The 20,050-nt window shown below is 32.0% G+C and overlaps 1 protein-coding gene across 1 annotated transcript in view; it reads right to left on the bottom strand.

Moving 5' to 3' along the window:
- Positions 1–12,674, bottom strand: part of LOC126749473 (mediator of RNA polymerase II transcription subunit 24) — a 53,978-nt gene extending 41,304 nt beyond the window's left edge. Inside the window, exons 1-6 of the mRNA XM_050459163.1 lie at positions 12,179–12,674; positions 3,652–3,861; positions 3,349–3,594; positions 3,081–3,271; positions 2,773–3,024; positions 2,515–2,722 (exon numbers count right to left, since the gene is read on the bottom strand). Coding sequence (XP_050315120.1) covers positions 2,515–2,722; positions 2,773–3,024; positions 3,081–3,271; positions 3,349–3,594; positions 3,652–3,861; positions 12,179–12,509 — 1,438 coding nt within the window. The 5' untranslated portion in view covers positions 12,510–12,674. The remainder of the gene's footprint in view (positions 1–2,514; positions 2,723–2,772; positions 3,025–3,080; positions 3,272–3,348; positions 3,595–3,651; positions 3,862–12,178) is intronic.
- Between the last annotated feature and the right edge of the window lie 7,376 nt (positions 12,675–20,050).

The following is a 20,050-nucleotide window of genomic DNA, read 5'->3' on the forward strand; positions in this document are numbered from 1 at the left end:
TTCATAGTGAAAAATATGCAGATGGTACATGTGTATATTCATTACTTTGTTCTTTTGCGTTTAAAATTCTTAGCTTGCCGCATTCCTCAGCGAATGTCTAAAGAATTTTCTCGCATATAAATTTGTTAAAAACAAAGCAAAGAAATACATTATCTACCAGTTCCATTATTAGACTATTGCACTCAAAGCAGTATATTGAGAATGAATGTTTTAATTTAAACATAACACCAGACTTGATGAGGCTTCACAATAGCCAAATGTACAAAAAATCAGACACATTATCTGATTCGGATTAAGAATAGTAATAAATATAATAATTATTATCTTAGAAATACATATTTTTTTAGATTAGAATAATATTTGTTTGCGGTTTGCGGATTTATTTGCTTTTGGCGTTTTTCAGTCCACTTTATTTTTTTTTAAAGATTTAATAAAAACAAAATTAGTAAAATGGTCTTTTCATTCATTTCCTTTTCTCGCGAACTTATAATACGTCAAAATATATTTTCTACCGTTTCCTAATTCAAATCTACCGCTTTTTCGCCACTCGACTACCGCTTTTCCAATTATACATCTGGCAACACTGGACGGGATTAGTAAACATCTGACTTTCGTGGGAGCTGCGTCGTTTGGCGACAAAATGTCCCAAAATATTACGCGAAAATGTGTAAAACCCGCATAGAATTGTAATCTTAAAATGTTTAATATACTGTGTTTTGCATAATGAAAATTAAAGCGTTATTCTAATTAAAAAATAAAATATCAACTATGATAAAAAGATAATAAAAAATCAGAAATAAAATTCTAATAAATAAACTTAACAACATATCATTTTTTAAATAAAAGGATCAAATAAACCGCCTTCTTTCGCTAAACAAAAACTTAACCTATCGTAAAAGCTATTTCGCACCTCCAAAAGAGTTTTAGGTAAAATGAAATTGGCACCTTCGAGAATTTTATTTCGCAACTCCTCTAAATTTGTTGGCCTACTAAATTCATGCTTGTAAAAAATCTGCTTAAGGTAACTCCACAGATTAAAAGTCATTTGGAGACAAATCTGGAGATCTAGGAGGTCATTTAATATCGCCAGTCCCACTAATAAGGCGGTTAGGAAAAGTATTTGTTAAAAATCCTTTTACCCTAGCCGCGTTATGAGCAGGACAGCCATCTTGCTGAAAATAAACCGATCCCCGGTCTACATTAGGTAGGATTTGAATGGCAGGAAGAACTTGGTTTTGCAGCAACTCCAGGTACTTTTGGGCGTTTAAAGTGTCGCCCAAAATACCTGCCCAAACATTCAATTTCTGAGAATACTGGGTACGAAACTGAAAACTTCTGTGCTCGTTTTCCTGAGACCAATAACGAACAAGGGAAGGATTGTGTTTGCCATGTAATGGAAAAGAAAAGTCATCAGAAAACAAAATATTTTTTAAAAAATTTTCTTTTTCATTTGCCTTTTCCATCATGGTTTCACAAAATTCCATTCTTCGCCACTGGACTTCAGGCAATATTGCCTGAGTTTTTGAATACTTCAAACATTTGTACCCATATTTTTTCCAGATACGAGCAACAGTTTTATTGTTCATTCCCAGTTCCTCTCCAACACTTCTAGTGGACCATGTCGAATCAAGTTCTAGGGTACTGCAAACCATTTCTTCCCGCCGCTCTATATCCTGGACCACTTCAACAGGTGGTTCTTGACGTTTTGTGTGGCATTTTTTCCAATCTTGAAGACAAAAAGATGTCTCAAAATTTGTAACCACATTTAAAACCGTTTTTGCACAAGGAATCGGTCTATTCTCAAATGTCACTGAAAACAAATCTCTACATTGTACTGCCGAGTTGCCTCCATAAAACCATTTAATTAGTTGAATTCTTTCGGAAGGGGTATAAACAGCAATAGTGAAAAAAACACGAAAATAACGCTCAAAAATTATTAATGCAACGTGCAGTAACACAGCAAAGTGAGGTCTGCTGACTCCCGGTTCAAAAATAAAAACGAAAAATTCCGCCGCCTGCAAGCCGCAACCAAGCGGTGTTGCCATTATTTTGGGTAATACGTAGCTCACGATAACACGATCTGTATACGGTATCCCATAAATAATGCTAAATAACTGCAGATTCCTTAAGAAAAAAAAAAAGGTTAAGCATTTTGTCTAGTCCAAAAGTCAAAGACAACCAAGATACACGGTAATAATCCTAATGTAATTTTATTTAATTTTGTGATAAATTTTAGCATTTATTCTTCGTTTTTAAAAAAAAAATTGGATAATTGGTTTCTTTATATGATAAATCTTAAAATTAACCTTTTTTAAAATTATGTCATAGAGGGCGGCACCAACATTTTTTTTATTTTGCTGTTGTTTTATTTAGCATTATTTATGGGAGTCTATGTTTAAAGTTTTCCTATTTTATTACGTATTAATTACATCACTATTGAAATAAATAATAATTTCACAAGAAATTGAGTCACACCATTTCAATTTTACTTAAACCCAATATATTAATTCTTACCATAATTTTGTACAATAGAAATCAGCATAACAAAACTGATATCAAACAGCTGCATTCTGGCTTTATCCTGACCCATTTTAGAGCATTCGTTAAAACGAATTAATCTTGTCACCAGCGCTTTTAATTGACCAGAGCTGCAAGCAACTGCTAGTATAAGCTCAAAGCTCTTTCCTGTTAGCACTTGGTGTAGCATGCCCAATATAGCATCCTAGAAAATAATTTAAAATAATAATTAATTAATGTATTTAATAAATATACCTGTATTTTATGATAATCAGTAGAAAGAGTTTTTAATATTCCAGATAAAGTAGACTCTGCACAAATAATGACTTTTGGAATACCAGTGCTAGGGCTGCTATCTAATTTTAATGTTGTTGGTACTTTTCTCTTTTCTAAAAGTTCCTTAACTTGTGACTCATTGATTAACCTTAGTTTTGCCAGCTCATCTAGTAAGCACTTTAAACTGGAACAAGAACTGTTAGCATCCATTGCATCCAATAGTGGGCTATGCTGTAAGTTGTATTTTCAAAACAATTATTTTAAGATATTTAAATAAAAATAATTACCTGTAAAAGCAACTCTATTGCTTTAACAATACACGTACTATCATGTTTTCCTGGCATCTCTTGCAGTATGTGAGGAACTTTTAAAAAAGTAAATGCACCCCACTGGCTCTCATGAGGGGTTTGATTACCATTATATAAAGCAAGAAAACTTCCCCTTATAAGTTCTGCAAATAGTCTTGAGTCACTAAAACCTAAAAAACAGTCATTATTATGATTAATTATCATTTAATAGTAACTTTTAATGAGTAAGTAAAATATATATTTAAACCTTTCAACTTTTGAAATATTTGAAGTTGATCAGCCAAAGTAGAAGTATCAGCTCCTGGATCTCCAGTTAATTTAACCTCAAGCCAACACTGAATTAAAGAGCCAGGCCATTTTTCACTTTTAACTGGTAAGCAAAGCATGTGAATATCAATACTTTCCAGTATCGTGACGTATTTTACCAACTCCTCAGTCTCAGAAAGAACTGTTAGTAATTCTGTACATTTTCTATTGGTTTCCTGGAACAGTTCTACAGAAAATGCAAAGCCATTAGGAACACCAGGTTATTTTTAGTCTAATTTATTACCTGGATCATTATATTTTGCCAAGCATATCATAGAAACATAAAAATCATCTGTCAGTAAAACCTTAAGTAATTCCCCGGCTTTTTGAAATAAGCTGGTAGCATCTTTGCAATTGTGTAGAATATTTAATAGCCATAAAGCTGTGGATAAAACAGCAGTTGCCAGTACAGTTTCTTCAGGTTTTCCAAAGCAAGTAACACCTGGTAGCATACCTAGAAAAAAAATTACAGTTGTCTACAAATTAAAATTTTAAAAAATGTTGCAGTTTATTATTTAAAAGTATAAAGTATAAAAATGCTTTATTGTATAATAAACAAGATGTTTAACTTTGTAAAATTAATACCAAGATTATCTGATACAGTGAACTGTATATGGATTTATAGGATTGTGAATAATTTACAGCCAGCTTGTTTGAAATACAAGATACCATCTATATCGAAAACTTTCATAGTCTTAAATTAAGAACAAACAAACATCTCATAAATGAGGAGAACAGGATTCAGTCCGCATTTATAATACTACCTTTAATCCCTTTGGAGCAACATGAATGTTCTGATGATATAAATGTTTTTCAGACTCACAATTGCCTCTTTAACATCTTTATTCATTTTGTAGCTAAATAGGTTTATGAAATTTACTCAACAATGGATTTCGGGGAGTTTCATCTTCTTGGTTTGCTTCCTATCTGCAAGATCGGCAACAACGAGTGCTTGTAGGATCTAAGTACTCTGAGGTTCTTTTACTTGAGGGTTCAGTTTTGGGACCTATACTTTTTCTCCTATACATAAATGATCTTACCAATCTTAATGTACGGGGGAAATTTACTCAATTTGCCGATGATACCACACTTCTCTGGCACAGCCCAGACACAGATACTCTGCGAACTACATTAGCAACTGATCTTCAGGCAGTAAATCTCTGGTTTGAATCAAACTTGCTGTCACTTAATCCTCAAAAAACCAAATTATTGTGTTTTAAGTGTACTCTAGACCACATGCCTTTTTCTAATTCAGTAGTTCAGCAGTTTGATAATACAAAATTTTTGGGTATATTCATTGACAGAGAACTCAGATTTGAAGAGCATATCCTCGGTACTTGCAAAAAGGTGTCTGCAGGTTGTTTTGCAGTCAGAGTGGTTACCCTGGAGCTTGGCATGGAGTTTGGAAGATCTGTATATTTTTCATTAATTGAATCACACCTTAGGTATGCCATTTGCTTCTGGGGTAATGCAGCTGCCTACCTTCTACAAATTCTGCTTGTTTTACAGAAGCGTGCTGTACGTTACATCTGTGGGGCTAAACCAAGAGATTTCTGTCGCCCATTATTTGTTAGGCTGGGCATACACACTGTCTTCTCCCTCTACATTCAGGAAGTGGCCTGCTTACTTTTTGCAAATCGCTTTAAATTTATAACCCCAAATCCAAGATACTTAACGCGTCAAGTGAACGATCTAAATTTTCCGATCCCCTCCTCTACATTAACTAAAAAATCTATTTTCTACGAGGGAATCAAAATTTTCAATCGTTTACCAGGTGGAATCAGGGAGGCAACATGTATTGACACTTTTAAACGTAAATTGAAAACACTTTTAACCGAAAAATGTTACTATTCACTGGATGAATACTACGTCGACACATTCTAATTTTCCCTAAGTGTAAATTTACAGTATTTGAATTTTATTTGATTTGTTTGTATGGATAGAATTCTTTGCTGTCTTATACTTTTTATGTATTTTTTTTCTGCTGTTCTTATGTATTGTTTTCTGATGTTTGTTTTAGAACTCGAGTGTATATGGGGTGTAGTGGTTAAGTTTAGTGGTAGTAATTTAAGAATTTAGGGTAGCTTTGTTTAGAACAATTTTTCTTTGTTAATAACAATAAAGCATGTTTTTTTTTTTTAGATCCTTGGCCTTCAAATATCCATTCATCTCATCATTTTCCCAATATTAGGTTAGGAACGAGATAAATAGTATAAATAATAAAAATAGTTTTCACTGGCTTCTTTGGATGTTATATGGACACTTTTTCATAAAGAAAAAGTCATATCATTGCATTTGATTTTTTTATGATTTTGGGTCATGGTGTTAAAACTAGCCCCATGGCCTAGGAGCATTTAGCTTAATTGTCTATATTTTCAATCATTTAAACGATCAATTATTATTGCTCAAAGAATACTCTTTTCAACAATACCAAATTGGTTAAAATCGGTCAAACCTTTAAGAAGTTAAAGCAGGTTATTGCAAAAACAATTCAACATCCACCACTATCTTTATTTTTAAAATAACTAAATTTTTACTTTAGAAAGGTGAGAGATAAACTGCTTTAAAAATGTGAATGTGTTTAGTTATTATTCGAAATTTAAAGAAAATGCAATGTTAAAATTTAAGATGGTAGTTATGTTCTGTGGTGGTCATTTTTAGGACTTAAAAATATTTTCCATCAGCAATTCTTCATGACCAATTTATATATTTTTTTAATCTCTAAACAGTCTTATTGGGCCATCCAGTATATACACTCAGTGGCATAATTAATGCATTAGCTGATAATTTAATAAAAAACATATTTTACTGCAGCCAAATATAGATTGTTGGTCTAAACAGACACTGTACATTTGAAAAAACTGAGAAGCCCTAAATAAATACCTCAAAATACGTTTGAATTTATTGCAGACTAAATATTTAGTGTTATTTAGTAAATTATGCCTGAGGCATGTCTTTCTGTTGAAAATCGCATGTGGATTGTTACCCTACATGAACAGGGTTGGAGTCAGTGCTAGAGACATGGGATTTATTCAAAGTACAGCATGAAGAGTAATCACCTGGTATGTTGAGCATGGTCATGTTCATGAAGTACCCAGGAGTGGACGTAGGAGGGCCACAAATTCATAAAAAATAAGAAAGTTGTAGATATTTCTGGTTCAACTAGAAGATAATTTTATTTTCTGTAAATTAAGCAAAGTCAGAGGCATATATCACAAAATAAAATAAAATTAAAATGCAGTAAAATTTAGAGTCTGTTATAAGGGCCCTGTGCCACATAGTCAATTGCATGCATTAATTCTGTACTTTTTGGACCTTGCTCGTCTAGACTGAATCTGAATAAAAGCTATTAAAGGCAACACAACCCTCTCCCAACTCTGTTTAAGTTTTATTTTTTAAAAGGTGTCAGAATGAAAGCTGAAGAGGGCACATTGCTACATGTTTGATGATTGATGAGACATGATTTTTTTGAGGAAATGATAAAAGAAATATCAGAGCTTTCAACACTAACATTTAATGGTGTCTAAGAGTTATTTTAACAAAGTGTTTTACTACAAAAGAGTAAAGTCAAAGTAAAGGGTAATGTAGATCAGAATTCATTTTAGTATCTTATGTTTTCGATCACATTAAATAATAATAATAATAATGTTTATTTTCAAATGCAATATAACAAAAGAAATACAAGTAAATTTAATAAACATTGGAAATAAATACATAATGCCCCCAGCCCTCAGGAGCTAGTACGCTGTGCAAGGACTTGGTGGTAAAAAATGAATATAATAATTGGATGTCATCAGGATACAAATATTAATTGCAGTACTGAAGTAATTTTACAAAATGATTTTTCTGCAATGTGTAGTGTAGATTAGGTTTTTCTTCTCTTGAAATCCCAAATAAACAGACATTCCTCTAGAAAATTCCCCAAGTTCTAGCTATGTTTTGTGTCCTATAGTAAAAAAATTATTCAATCTTAGACTATTCACTATATCCTGGACTTGGCCAAAGCCTTTGACACTTTGGAACATCACATTTTATTAAACAGATTATATGATATGGGGATAAGCTGAATAGCAAATAATCTATTCAGTTCGTACTTGAGTAACAGAACTCTTCAAAATTAACAGAGGAGAAAAGTGATCCTGTAAAAGTGGGAGTTGGTGTGCAACAGGCTACAGTGCTGGGGCCAGTCTTGTTTAACATCTATATGAATGGGATTTTTTCTGTGTTGAATGAGGGAAGGGTTCTCTGTTTTGCGGATGACAGTGTCATTATAGTAAATGGCAATACATGGCAATCAGCTATTAGAAAAGCAGAATTAGCAATAACATACATAAATAGATGGTTGGATTTTAGTTTGTTATCACTTAATATTGATAAGATCCTTTTTATGATGTTTGCATTGACTCAGGCAACCCTTCCTAAAGTTCAAGAGCTCAAGGTACATGATTATCTTTGCGATATACAATCTTTGCACTGCAAATGTCAATCTACCATTAAAAGAAAATGTAATATTAAGTATCTAGGTGTATTCATGGATGAAAAATAACTTGGAAATCACACATAGAATTTGTAACTGCTAAAATAAGGAAGTTGATTTATAAGTTTTATGAGCTATGTAACATCCTACCAATTAAAATTCTTAAAACTATATATTTACCTTTAATTGAATCAATTCTAAACTATGGTATTATTGAAGAATATTTACACAAAAGTATATAATTAAAATAATGTATTTTAAAAACAGAGGATACTCATCTGAATTGCTATTTCATGAATGCAAATGATTGACATTAGAACAACTCTACATAGTGGCAGCACTTAGCTTTATGTTAAAAACAGATTGTTATAAACAGGAAATATCTCATCAATTAAATACTTGAAATTCATCTCGGCAAAATGTTAATATACCTTTAGTAAATAGTTCAGCCATACAGAGACATATCTATTTTCTTGGTCCCAAACTGTACAATTTCCTGCCTCTTTCACTAAGAACAGGAAACTATCGTCAAATTAAACATTGATTTAAAAAATGGCTTATTGATAGTGAGGTAGCTATTAATAATTTTGGCTAGATTAACTTGTTAATTCCTTCTCACTAGATTTCTTTTTCCACTAAATTAGCTTAGTCTCCTTCCATAAATTAACATTATACAGGGTGTCTCACGACGAATAGACGCGATCGATATCTCGGAAACTAATTTTTCAAAAATTTTGAAAATTTGGCAACATGGCACAGTCGATGGGGGCTACATAACTAAAATATTTTGACAGTTGTGATGTTTCCGGTTATACCGGAAGTATGTGTCAACTTCGTTATTTTAAATGGAACACCCTGTATATTTTTACATTTTTGGCTTTTACGTGAAATTCTAAGTATATTTTGTGTATAATGTTCTATACCTAAGTGTAACCGTTTTTGACATATTTTTAATTTCATGTGAAAAACTATGTTTATAAGCCCTAACATAATTACCGATTACTCCCTTTTAGTAGCCTTTATTTATTGGTTAGTTTTGGTTTTATTTTAGAGGAAGGACCACTTTAAAAGACTATCTTAATATTTGGCTAAAAAAAAGATACAGGGGGGTCAAAAACTAGCATTAAAAATTAAAATGAAAAAATCATTAAAAGTCAATTTTTTTAAATGGAAACCCCCTATTTTTATAATTTTTTCATAAAGATAATTAAAAATAAGGTTAACTTTGTATAAGGTTATCTAGTCCAAAAATTGATAGTTTCCGAAATATTGGCAGTTTAAATTTGGCCTAATATTAAAAGCCGTATAGTAACACGGCTCAAGGATTGTTGATTAGTTAGGCATGACGGTTGTCATATAGTAACCGCTAGTAGCGGCAGAAAGACAATGGATTATATGCATTAAATTTATAAGTTACTTGCTATTTAAGTTTTCTTCGTAAAAGTGTAATTTAATTAAAAAGTGTACATTGCTGTTATAATCCATTATCTTACTGCCGCTTCTAGCGGTTACTATGACAACCGTCATGCCCAACTAATCAACAATCCTTGAGCCGTGTTACTATACGGCTTTTAATATTAGGCCAAATTTAAACTGCCAATATTTCGGAAACTATCAATTTTTGGACTAGATAACCTTATACAAAGTTAACCTTATTTTTAATTATCTTTATGAAAAAATTATAAAAATAGGGGGTTTCCATTTAAAAAAATTGACTTTTAATGATTTTTTCATTTTAATTTTTAATGCTAGTTTTTGACCTCCCTGTATCTTTTTTTTAGCCAAATATTAAGATAGTCTTTTAAAGTGGTCCTTCCTCTAAAATAAAACCAAAACTAACCAATAAATAAAGGCTACTAAAAGGGAGTAATCGCTAATTATGTTAGGGCTTATAAACATAGTTTTTCACATGAAATTAAAAATATGTCAAAAACGGTTACACTTAGGTATAGGACATTATACACAAAATATACTTAGAATTTCACGTAAAAGCCAAAAATGTAAAAATATACAAGGTGTTCCATTTAAAATAACGAAGTTGACACCTACTTCCGGTATAAGCGGAAACGTCACAACTGTCAAAATATTTTAGTTGTGTAGCCCCCATCGACTGTGACATGTTGCCAAATTTTCAAAATTTTTGAAAAATTAGTTTCCGAGATATCGATCGCGTCTATTCGTCGTGAGACACCCTGTATAACCTCATTATTATTATTATTATTATTATTGTTCATTTACTTAAGTATTTCTTAAAAATGTAAGTATTAACTATTGCACACACAGATTTATAATCCATTGTGCAGTTTAAAGTAAATTGTATAAAAAACAAATGTATTAAGTTTGAATAAATTGAAATTAAAATTGAAATTTGTTTTTCTGGGTCTACCAGGAATGGGCGCCGGTGCAGCTGTTCCAGTAAGGCGAAATTTTTTGCAAACTCTGGATACAATTGAGGCTATGAGTGCAATATCGGACTAACCCACAAAAATTCAAAATCGGCTTTATTGTAGAATATTATCCGTCAAGTTAAAATCTATTTACTGCACAGTGGACCAAACGACTTATTCCTTTTCGTTACGAGATAGAGGCAGCACTAAGAAGTTGAGAAGGAACTTCACCAAAGGAAGGCTCAATGTTCTAGAGACACCCTAAGAAAAGACACTGAACTGGCAAAAAGTGGAAACACTTTTTGCCAGTCATATTATGTTAATTATAAGTCATATTATGTTTTGATCTAATAAAGACTTTTCCTACACCTGTACTTACCACAGGCATTTGGTTATGGACTTACTGCTTTAATATACATAAAATGGAAACCAATAATTCGTTCATGTTTGTATGGGATGAAAGTATTACTTCCAGGGAGCTGCAAGAGGTGGGATCTTGTTATATTACATAAAAAACTTTGTTACATCGAAGAGACTTATTATGTATTCTGACCAATGTGGTGGTTAGAATCGTAATATAAAAATGTCATTGATATGTAACTATATTACTGCATCTCCATTATTTATGTCATTCCTATTTACCATGCGACCAAGATTTCGGAATCTTAGAAAAAGAAAAGGAATTCTATCCACATATCTTTATACCTTAAGACTGGCATACAGTCATAAGACATGCTAGAAAGTCAAGATTTTTTCTACTAAGGAACTTGAAAGTAACATAATAAACAGAAAAGTATCTGAAACAAAAACAAAGGTGGAGCGGCTCAAAATCCAATGGTTAAGGTTTAGAAAACATTTTCCCAATACTATTCAGTATAAATACTCAAATAATGAAGAGGTTTATTATAACACAGTAGATCTCAATAAAAGGAAATCTGTTTCCAAGGAAATTAAGGATCTGCCCCTTTTATACCCAAATAGTAATGCCATTGATGAAGCTAAAAAGAAAGATCTCCTTGAGTTAATGCAATTCATCCCTCCTATATACCGAGATTTTTATAAAAATTTGAGGTTATCCGCTCAAGCAACTGGAGGTGAAGTAATTGGCCCAATTGAGAAAGAAAAAACTTTACTTATTTAATAACTACCTACTAATTTTTGACGTAAAACTTATTATAGCTTCAGTTATAGTAACCCATTAAAAAACCCAATCTATTTTAAATGCAGAGTGGACTAACCCACATAGAAAAATCGAATATTAGCCATATCCAAAAATTTAAAACAAATTCAGCAAATTTAAGTAACACTCTCAAGAACATTGAATTAATTTGAACTACAAAAACGTCCTTTTAAAAGGGTTTTGCGCACTTACATTTCCGTATTTTTTAAGCCTATTTCTTAGCACTTAATAATATTGGGGTTAGTCCGTTTTTGCACTCATAGCCTCAATTGACCTGTGAAGCCGTAAGCTTCTTGCAATGTCATTCTGCCTAACACCATTTTCGTAGTGCTCCACAATAATTCTTACATCACCAGAGACGGTTTTTGAGCGACCCATTTTAAGTTAATTCTGAGATTCAAAAATAACAACTTTACAGTAGGTAAATCGATATTTAACTGATAAAATAAATGCGAAACAAGAATGTTGCTATATTTATGCTCATTGTCTAAATATGGCATTCTTATGATATTTCAGTATATTTATAAATAATACAGAGGCATGTACTTAAAAGTAATAAAATAATATTGAATAAATAAATGAGCAAATAATATTTTTGAAAACATCGCTTGTGGCTATATTTATGCACAATACTGTATATACCAATATTGAAGTCAACTTGTGTATTTTTTTGTTTAAGTAACATGTTAAATAAACCATACCAAAAAAGTTGTAATAAATACCATACCTTCTAAAAACTCCAACAAACTCGTAACACAATATACCTTATTGAACTGATTGTACTTGCTTAACCTCTGAAGTACAGCAGCATGAGAAACTAACTGTGAACTTAAAGAGTGTCTCAAATAGCTTAAGACTAGCTGATTAGCTCCAGCACCAACAACTGCTTGCTGCAGGATACAATCAGCCAAATTATACACATCACCACTGACTCCTCTAGGTAATACCGTTTTAATATTGATGCCCCATTGCAGATCCGTCCATCTTTCTCTCCAGGCTCTCAAAAGTAAGGCTTTTAAAGAGCTGGTTTTACTTGTAGTTTTTGATTCCATTGCCATTTTGCTTTTATCAAATCTTATTTTTTAGAAGAGATAACAAAAACCGCTTACATCTTATAAAATTATTTTCATCTTATAATGTTTGGATTTATTATATTGTTGATGAAGAAAAATTTTTTGGGAGCTTCTAATGTAAATTTTAAATATATGTAGGGAGCTTACGGTAATTCCAAGAAGACTAGATTGAGGACCGGCATTTCGCTTGTACTGGATTGGTCAGATCCTGTATGGGTAGAGATGTGCGGATATAGTCAAAATCGCTCTTATCGTGCGGGTGTATCGGATTATCAACGACAAACTTTTGTAGTTACGTTTCATTTCAATTTGCGCAACAACGTTTTTTAACTACAACGCGTCAGAAAACGAAACAGAAATATGCAGCGTTAATGTATCAAAAGAAGATAAAATGATAAATGTCAGTGGTTCTAAAACAATTACTTTCATAACAAACATGCCTGTCTCGTTTCGATTGACGGATGACATTATTTGTCACAAGATAATTTAAATTTCAAATTATGGAAAAGAAAAAGCCTTTTTGTGGATTTCTAAATCCTCAAGCCAAAAAAATGGTACTTAATGTTATTAATTACTTCGAGAACGAAAAAGAAAATAAAGGGTTGCCTAAGAATGTACAAGAAGAAGTAGCTAAAGCGCTTGGAATTTGTTTAAGAATGGTGCAAAAGGTTCTATATGAAAACAAAAACAATCTTATTCCCAAGAAGGAAAAAAAGTCTAAAAGGAAGAAACCGAAGACTGAAGATTTAAGTGAATGTGTAAAAATGGAAGTAAGGGATAGGATTTATGAACTATATAGGCTAAAAACAAATATAACGCTGCCATTTCTGAGGGATGTTTTAAAGCAACGCGGCACTTTGGAAATTACACTTTCTGCTTTATCGAAATTAATTAAAAGCATAGGTTTTCGCTATTAAAAAGACTGCACTAGAAGATATTTGTGTGAACTACCAAATATTGTGAGCCAACGAATAGGATTTTTAAGACAATTTACACAAAATGAAAAATCAAAGTTAAGGAAAGTGGTATTCTTAGATAAAACTTGGATATTTTCAAACGGGAGTGGAATAAAATCTTGGCAAGATGAATCTGTGAAAAGCGTGAAAAGAAAAAAAGGATGTGGTCAGGGAAAACGATTTATTATTTTACATGCCGGGTCTTCAACGGGATTCGTTCCAGGTGCAAGTTTAATTTTTTCTTCTAAGTCTAAAAGTATGGATTATCATGACAATATGAATTGCGAAATGTTTGAGAAATGGTTAAAGGAACAGTTAATACCGAACTTGCAAGAACCTTCTTTAATAGTATTAGACCATGCGTCGTATCATTCAAAAATTATGAATAAACAACCAAATGGAAGTTGGAGAAAAAGCGAAATTTATGAATGGTTAGTAAAAGAAAATCAGAATCCCTTGCCATATATGCTAAAATCCGAACTTATTTCAATTGCAAAATCGCTGAAAAGACCAAAAATATATGCTGTTGACGAAATAGTACGTGAATATGGCCATGAAGTTTTAAGATTGCCACCATACCATTGTCAGTTAAATGCCATTGAGCTTATATGGGCAAGGTCAAAATCTTATTATGAGAAGCATGTGGGTGCTGGGCTTAGATCTGACCAGGTTGAAGCTGTTTGGAATGTTTCATTGAATCACATCACAAAGGACGATTGGCGGAAATCAGTGGATCACACAGAAAACATTATTAGAACCTGGTGGAAGAGAGAAAAAGTACTCGATATCCAAGTTGAACCATTGATAATTGCTCCATTTGAAGAAGATTCGAAAAATGACGAAGAGTTTTCCGACTCTGTTAGTGATAATGATAGTTCTAATTAGTTTCTTTTTTTAGTCAAATTTGTTACTTCTTTTTTACACATTCACTTAAATCTTCAGTCTTCGGCTTCTTCCATTTACACTTTGTTTCCTGCTTGGAAATAAAATTGTTCTTGTTTTCATATACAACCTTTTGCACCATTCTTAAACTAATTCCAAGCGCTTTAGCTACTTCTTCTTGTACATTCTAAGCAATCCCTTATTTTCTTTTTCGTTATTAAAATTATTAGTTTTCTTTTTGCATTTCGTTTATTATTTAGGTATGATTAAAAAGTACAAAATTTTTTTTTAAACAAAGCTAAGTAAATAAATTGGTGAATACGCTGGGAGATAGATATGACCAGCGCATTCTCCATTTTTTTAATAGTTAGTTTCAACCTTTTTTGCCTTGTAATGTGTAAATAAATAAATATTCATAAGAAAACGACATTTTAAAGAACTGTCGTAGCTCGCCTCGTATTTATCTTTTTAAACAAAGTTAAATAAATGAATTGGTGAATGCGCTGGGAGATAGAAATGCCCGGCGCATTCACCAGTTTTTTTTAGGTATTTTTTATCTTTCTTTGACTTTTAACTGATATAAAAGAAAAGATAACACAACTTTTTTAATTTTCTGTGCATCAACGTATAGATTGGGTCGAACGATAAATAATAAATCATAAAATTAAAATGTCATTTTAAAAGTGAGATTGTAACAAAGAAACTAGTTTTCTGGTCTCTGACTGCAGTGCATCACACACAATACAAATTAATTGTTTGTCATTATACCAAAATGTATAGTTTCCCAATAATTATTACAAAAAAACACAATCACACATAAACAAAGAAGAAGACAAGATCAAATAATCGTTAAAAATTAGACGCTGTGTCCTGAAATCGACAAATTAGTATGTTATGCACATACATAGGGTCATGCTAAATCGTATACTAATTTCTCAAAAATTTAGGTAACAACCATTTTTAAATTAAATATCTACAATTCTAATGAAAGGCTAGGGAGGCATTTTTGCTCTCATAAAAAAATATAAAATGCTTAGATTTAGATATTATTGCGTAAAGAAAAATTGTTATTGAGAATTCCGTCTATTTCGGACAATTTTTCAAAAAAGAAAAGTAAATATTATGTCTGGCAACTTAGCAGAATATCGGGGATTCTAGGCATATACCGATGAGGCGTATACCCAACGGGCTTTATACTTATGGGCTTTTTCACGTCATGAAAGGAAATAACCAACGTATGTTTTACATGTCGAATCTCGGATACGTAGTATTCCGCAGACATTTTTACGACGTTAAAAACATCACGTCAATTAATAATTATGATCTAAGGTGTATACGCGGCTTTAATATGTCACATGACGGCGTTTAATGTATTGTCAAACTCTCAAGGAAATAACATTTTGGCAGCCACTGATTTTTCAATTTGATTCATATTACGTGGTGACCTTTGAACCCGCACGATAAGAACGAAGGCGATTATAGTATGTACTCTCGCTTTAATATGTGATACATGAGAAGATTCGAAGTAATCGAATCCTTCGTCCCCAACTACTCAGTACTCGAATACTTTTTTAAGTCCCAAATTTCCATGTCACAGGTGGCTGCTTATGCGTACTAAATATATTTTACAGGTAAAATATGGCAATATTTTACAGTCGAATATTGTCAAGTCTACACTTAAATTTTCGACTACACTTAAACTGTTTTGTAATTTTTGATATTGGCAAATAAACGTTTTGCATTTGAATTTGAATATTGTTAATAAAATGAAATAAACCGCCGCCGATCGGCCCAACAATAATTAATCAATAATACCTATTTATATTTACCAGCGGCGTTGTCGCGAGTCGCCACGCACTTGATTGATATACTTAGATAATCGATACCTTGTTCTAGGTAAAAGTATTTGAATTCATCCGTCGTGCCCGATTTCTTGACTACTTTTTATTAGCATAAGTATTAAAGTATCATTTTGTAATATACTAAAACTTGATAACCCTCTATTATACCCAAAAAATATAACAAACGCCAAAGCAAGCCCTAAATTTAACATAGGTATTCATATAAAATCTTAATATTCGCCCGTAATTTCACTAACAACTAACAAGTATACAAGTAATGACTACTTTGTAACGAATACAAAGTATCTGATACTTAGATATAAAGTATCAGTGCGTTACTTATAAAAGTAATGGTTGCACATCACTATGTATGACAAATTCGCCATGACAAACCTCCACAATGCTATTCTCGGATTGACGATTAGCCCTGTAGACACTTACTAGCTAGTGTCAACAGATAATTTTAAAAAAGATTCGATAAAAAGTGCAAACCGCATTTGTCTATGTCTAACCGTTTGGATTTTATAACATGTCAAAAGTGCAAATATGCCGATCTTCAACTGTCAATAACTCAAAAACAAATGAAGATAGGTATAGGACATTGTACATGAAATATGTCTAGAATTTTCTGTTCTTTAAGAATACAGAATAAAAAATAGGTATTTCCATTTTAAAAATTGAAGTTGATGGTCGTAACTTATTTTTGGACCACCCTGTATACATAAAATTATAGTAAGCAAGCCCACAGTTAAAAATAAATATCGACGTGTCCGAGCGTTTTTTTTTTGAACATACCCCTGAATTTTAAATGAATTTATTCCGGACTTTTGGCTCTCACTGTATAACATAAGTATGTATTATACTCTCTCTTGCTCCTACAGTAATATACGAACTGTAACTCTCTCTTATTCTATCTCCACTAACTCATATCTCCTTCTCAACTACCGTTCGCCTCGCCCGATCGCATATTCCTAAATAATCGTCAATCCATTGATTCGGGTACGGCCGAAGCGAGACTGCTAAATAACAGACTATTCGTCCGGACCTGCTTCTCATACGTCGGTTATACAGACAAGGTACAGGAATAAAATGGTTTTTAATTTTTGCTATAGGTTTAAGTTTATTTAAGGTTTATTAGCAATTTTTTAAACAAATATTGTAATCACTAAAATACATTCTTATTATACATCGTATAGGTATTGTTAGGTATATTAAAACATACAAACGGGCAAAATGTAAAATTAAACTATTTCTTTTGCTTGGTACCTCCCAGCCCTCTATTTTGTATTAAGCATTTTCCCAGTGAGTGAGGAGCTTTTCTGACGTCAGTTTTATCACCTGCTGATGGTCTCCCTATGATTTTCCTTTTATCTGCGGCTTATAGCAGTAGGTTGAACACTAATTTTACCACCCTTTCTTACTGTTTTGTGTCGTGTTCGAGCTGAATGTCTCTTGTTTTTTAAATGACGTATGTAGTTCACTTAACAGAGTTGAAATAGTTGATCTATATTTGTCCAAATTTTCCAAATAAGCTGTAACTGCTGGTACACATTTTCGGGATCATTTTCTAAATGGTCAAAAATTTTTTATGTGTGCTCATTCAACTTTGTCCTTAAATCTATTCTTGAGTATTCCTGAGTGGGATTTGAGGCATTGGTGACTTCATTAGAAACATTGGTGTCTACTACGCCTAAATTGGTATTTAATTCTGATGTGCCATTATTTATCATAGTTAACTCATATTATTATTTATTTTTTCATTCAATTCATCTCTCAGTAAAGGCAAGAAAGTATTCTTATTAGGTAAAGCTCCTGTAGCTAAAGGATATAATATTAATTGCTGAAAGTAAATTGAATTTAAATATGACAGCCGTCTGATGTTTGCAGTGCTTCCCATTAAATCCAATAGCACACGTACAAGTGTTAATTGTCATATCCACATTGTAGAATACCTTAGATGTAAAACTTTGAACCTTATATTGTTGGTTTCCAAGATCTTCAATTTCTGGGATTATATTTAACTGTTTAGGCATATATCTGTCTTGAACAATTTTGTTCACTCTGATTAAAAGTATATCCAAAATTCTCTGCGTGTAAAAATTCTCGAAATTTGTACACACAAAATCTGCTAATTGCGGTAAGTTAAACGCCTTCGTTCTCTCTAGAGGAATATCCTTAAACAAACGAATCTAATCCTCTTATTGGCAAGTTTCGTCTATAAAGTACACACCAATTATCAATGCGTAAGTACATTCTCTCAACATAATTCCTAAATTTTAAATTTTTGCGCAATTCTCTTCAAAAGATTGTTTGGCAACATTGAGAATCGCCCGTACTCGATAATATTGTTGGTTATAAGGTTTTAAATTCTTATTTTTTTACGTATTTAGCCAACGCTAACAAGCGTTCAGTACATGAAATACGCATAACAATAATTTTGAAGTAGGAAAATATTTTTCTAAAACTTTTCTTCCATTCAGATCATCAACGGTCATTATTACTAATGGCTCCAATTCCAGCATATTAATTTTCGACTTGTACTATTTTAAAAATAACCCCTTTTTCTGAGGCCAAAATTTCTTCCGGTGTTTGCAACAAGTTAGGCCCAGTACGTTTTCCATAAAGTTTTTTAATTTTTTTTTCCCATATATTGGACACATCTTTTTTTGTTGGAAACTCTGCGCTCTAATATTACCTCATTATATTTAGGACCCAGTTCTGACATTTTTTCGATTTAATAAGTATGATATGCTGATGAAGCAGAGTGGCCTTTTTCAAACAAACTAATAATTTTTTGTTTTACCCCTACGCCTAAAGGCCGTTCTCTACATCGAGCTAAGAGCTACAAGAGCTTCTACTACATCGTGTCTATAATTGTATTGTCCGTTAAAATTTATTGTGCTTGGATAATCATTATCAACCGGTATTTTAGCCTTTTGGACTTCTCAAAGAAACGATGAATTGTAATTATTAACCTAGCTGGACAATTTAAGTTTTTGGATTTTTTCTTTTTACTTTTTCCTGATTTTGAGCATCTTGTAGAAAAATGGCAATAGTAGTACCTTTTAAAAATATTTCTACACCTAGTGGTACATTTAAATGTTTTATTTATGCTTCATATAATTCTGCTTAAATCTTCAAATTCGTGAATCCATTTCTGAAATTAAAATATTATGTGAGAATATTTAATAGGAATCTTTTGACTGAAATAATTTTTACATTCCTATTTTAGTTTTTAAAAATTTGATGCCACAACCAAAATTAATAATTTACATAAACTGGTAAGTTTATTATGTGGGTTTTTTGTTTACCCTTTTTTTTGCTTACCTTACGTAATTAGAATAATAAAGTAGGTATCATAATGGTATCTTCCTTAAAATATACAGAATGTTACAAATTCGGGTGTATGCATGGGGATCTTGTTAACCGTAAGAGCTACGAGGTAGATTAAATTAGGGCAAAGTTGCGCAAATGGATGCCCAATAAAACGCACTTTTAAAATTTTTAAAATTCCGGAAATAATTGAAGAAAACTGATTTTTTGTAAAATAGTTTTTACTGTTTACTGAGCTTATTTAAAGAGATATTTAAAAATGAATGACACTTTCTCATTTCCACTTCTTATAGTCACACTTTTTATTTGAGAAAGTGAAACTGCATTTTATTGGGCATTAATTTGACAACTTTTCCCTAACTTAATCGACCTTGTATCACATACGGTTTACCAGATCCCCATGCATACACCCGAATTTGTAACACCCTGTATAATAGCAAACACCTTAATGATATCAATATTAATGGAACATGAAATATTTAATGGCTTTAATTACAACATCATAAAAATGTAA

Source organism: Anthonomus grandis (assembly GCF_022605725.1).
Source record: "Anthonomus grandis grandis chromosome 1 unlocalized genomic scaffold, icAntGran1.3 Chromosome77, whole genome shotgun sequence".
In the NCBI taxonomy this organism is placed as follows: domain Eukaryota; kingdom Metazoa; phylum Arthropoda; class Insecta; order Coleoptera; family Curculionidae; genus Anthonomus; species Anthonomus grandis.